Source organism: Triplophysa rosa, linkage group LG9 (assembly GCF_024868665.1).
Source record: "Triplophysa rosa linkage group LG9, Trosa_1v2, whole genome shotgun sequence".
NCBI lineage: Eukaryota > Metazoa > Chordata > Actinopteri > Cypriniformes > Nemacheilidae > Triplophysa > Triplophysa rosa.
In genome coordinates, this window is record NC_079898.1 from 23,433,123 (window position 1) to 23,436,314 (window position 3,192).

Sequence of the window (3,192 nt, forward strand, 5' to 3'; positions counted from 1 at the left end):
TATTTGTAGTTAAAGTTCTTTAGACTATTAAATTACTACTTAACTCAGACTAATCTTAGTTCTTTTGATAAGCCTTCCCTGAAAGTTTTTTTTTTTGAGACAAAAACAAGGTTCCATTTGGCATTTTTGCAAAAACCCATCTTTGGCACCTTTTACAGTGTGTTGAAGAGTGACCGGTATAATAAAAATGCATGTCCCCATAGCAACTGAAGAAACTGAATTCTGCATTGAGGGTATGAAGGATGTTCAGTACATCCTATTGACAGCCGAAAATATAATACTCTGGGTTTTTTTGCACATACACAGATACACAGATCAATAGTATGAGGTGTTTTAAATCTGAGTGAATTTGGTTGTGGCTTCCTGTCAATCATTTAAATAACCAGAGGAAAACTGCTGTGTAAGGCACCACACGGCTGTGTAAACAAATCTGATGGATGTCAACTCAACTCACTTTTATTGTCACATCACCACGTGTGGTGAGTGAAAGTCTTGGGTGCGTGCTCCATACAAGACTTTCAAGACTTGGATGTACGAACAAATCAATCTTATCAGATCAGATTATTGTGTATATGAAAACTTGAGCTAAGCAATTCATATGATCTTTTTAAACAATAAGTATAGGAGAAATCTAACAGTGTCAGGGAAATAACAAAAAANTTTTGACAATTATTATAAAAAACCGGGGTTATTGAGAATATAACTGTTTCCAGATGGCACGAATCTCATACGAAGCTCCTTCAGGCTTCCAGGTGATCTTCAAACTGTTGTAAACTGTCAGACGTGACTTTGACTTTAAGCTTTTCTCTGTCTTTCTCCCTGTCTGTCTGTCTGTCTGTCTGTCTGTCTGTCTGTCTCTCTGTCTGTGCTCTACGTATGATCCCTCACATCCTACCGTCTGTCTTAAAGCAGACAGCTGTGTCATATTAACACATGTTAAACAGCAGCCAGCCCCGCACCCGCTGCCATGTTTTTCTGTGTCACTTTTATACTAATCTTAGTTCTTGACATTTCTAATAAGATGGTTTGCAGTGAGAATCTGCTTTTAGATAGAACACAGTTTTGTCGTTCTTGTTTTAATTGTGTAAGAACTGTCTTTGAGTTTGAGTTTTACCAGCAGGTTAAATAGCACAAATAATTAGGAGTTATTTCAGTTTTTACTTATTCCGTCTCCAAAATACATATAAGAGATAAGATTTTCTTTGATCTGATGGTACGTGCCATGAAAATTGCATTCTTTGTCAAAATTGCTTAAGATGCAGTGTTAAATTTACTTTGACATTTAAGCTCATAAAATATTGTATAGTCTTGAACACAATAAAATCTTAACGAAAACGGAAACATTTTTCTCTTTCTTCCCAGGTATAGGACATTATTCCAAACATTTGATCTGGATTATCTGCGTCTCGAAGGATTAAGGACATATTTAAAGCTCTTCGAGAATGTAACCCTCTCCCTTCCCTTGGGAGACTTTGGAGCAAGTTTATCGTACATCTGAAGATTTACCATAATCCAGAGTGTTCCTCTGTCCTCTCCGTACCTGCTGGACTCTAAAGCAGCGATGCCTGCCAAAATGCCCATCTACCTGAAATCCACCAACAGTAAGAAAGGAAAGAAATGTCGTCTGAGAGACATTTTGTCCCCCGACATGATCAGCCCACCTCTCGGCGATTTTCGCCACACTATACACATTGGAAAAGGTGGAGAGTGCGATGCGTTTGGCGACATGTCGTTCTTGCAAGGAAAGTTCGAGCTTCTACCTGGGAAAGGTGGAATCGTTCGACCACAATATGGCACGCAGGGTGTGTTCACGAGGGCCAACAGCGCCTCCGATGCCTCCTGTGTTGAAACGCCATCGCCTGTACTGAAGAACGCCATCTCCCTCCCAACCATCGGGGGCAGCCAAGCGCTGACTCTACCTTTGATCTCCACCACCGTGTATCCGGTGAACCAGGACCCTTTGGAGCACCTAGATGAGCCGTCTAATCCTCCAGTCGGCTCTGTTGTAAGAGAAGATCTGGAAATCCTACAAATGGAGACCTTGCTCAAGTCCATCAGCGTATTTAGAAGCGACCCCAGTCCTGTTCCTGAAGAGGACGAACGTTTGATGAACCACGTGGAGACGCCTGAGAAATCACCAGCGAAGAAGAAGATGATCCAGGGCGGTGAAAAGGAGCTTGAAACATTTTTATCCGTCTTTGTTAATGAGAACAGCAGTTCCAATGGGATCCACCGCAACGGCGACTTCGAGTACAAACAGGAGATGTTCAGCATCCAGGGTGATTGGGCAGACAGAGATAGCGGCGTGGAGGAAGGCCGTTTATGCGATTCTGACTTTGAGCTCTCCAAAAGCAAAAGCCACTCGCAGGAGTCGCTCACGCAAATCACAGGATCCATTTTTACTCTCGAACTCGACTTGGGTCCATCCATTTTGGATGACGTACTCAATATTATGAATAGGCCGATATCTTAGGCTGTGACTTTGAACGAGAACCAAAGGGAATTTGCTCTGCCCATAGAGAGACTCGCTTGTCAAATCAAAACGTGCAATGTGACATTTGGGAAAATGGACTGAATAGGCTGACCAGAGTATGTTTTTATGTTTAGCTTCAGAGTGTTTCTGCATACTTAGTTTTGATGGATGGAGGGAAAAATTTATGCAAAAGATCACACACCCATTGTGCCTTTTAAGTTGAAAGCAGTTTAGCATGTGTAGATGCCAATGATATTGTACATGCAGATAAAATAGTTTGTCCCGTGTACTGATGTCCATGCACAACGTCATGCAATAGTAATGCTTGTGTAAATTCATGCAAGCCGTCACATCACCGTTCATGCACAGATATATTTATGATTGTGTCATTAACCACATTACCAAATCCTAATGGTGTATACTTTAAGGCATATCGTTTTAAATTGTGAAGCTAAATATGAAATAAATAAATAACTATTTTAGCTTGGTATTTTGTGTTACTTTATTCTCTTAAATCTGATTTTTTTTGTATTTTACTAACCATTAAATTGACATCATTTTTGCACTCACATTTTGTTAGCTCCTGTATTTTTTAAATAGTATTTTTACTAAATGTAATGGCAGGTTGTATTGTGACAACTTACCCCATACATAACATTTGTTTTGGGGCATGTTGTCACGAGAGATCAATGCATGTTTAAAATATTTTTGTCAACAAA

At 40.1% G+C, this 3,192-nt stretch overlaps 1 protein-coding gene across 1 annotated transcript; it reads left to right on the forward strand.

Moving 5' to 3' along the window:
- Positions 1-1,075: 1,075 nt before the first annotated feature.
- LOC130559408 (cdc42 effector protein 3-like) lies at positions 1,076-2,919 on the forward strand. Its single transcript, XM_057342448.1, has 2 exons — positions 1,076-1,213; positions 1,363-2,919. Exon 2 carries the CDS (start codon positions 1,562-1,564, stop codon positions 2,471-2,473), a length of 912 nt encoding a protein of 303 aa, XP_057198431.1. The 5' UTR covers positions 1,076-1,213; positions 1,363-1,561; the 3' UTR covers positions 2,474-2,919.
- The last annotated feature ends 273 nt before the right edge of the window (positions 2,920-3,192 follow it).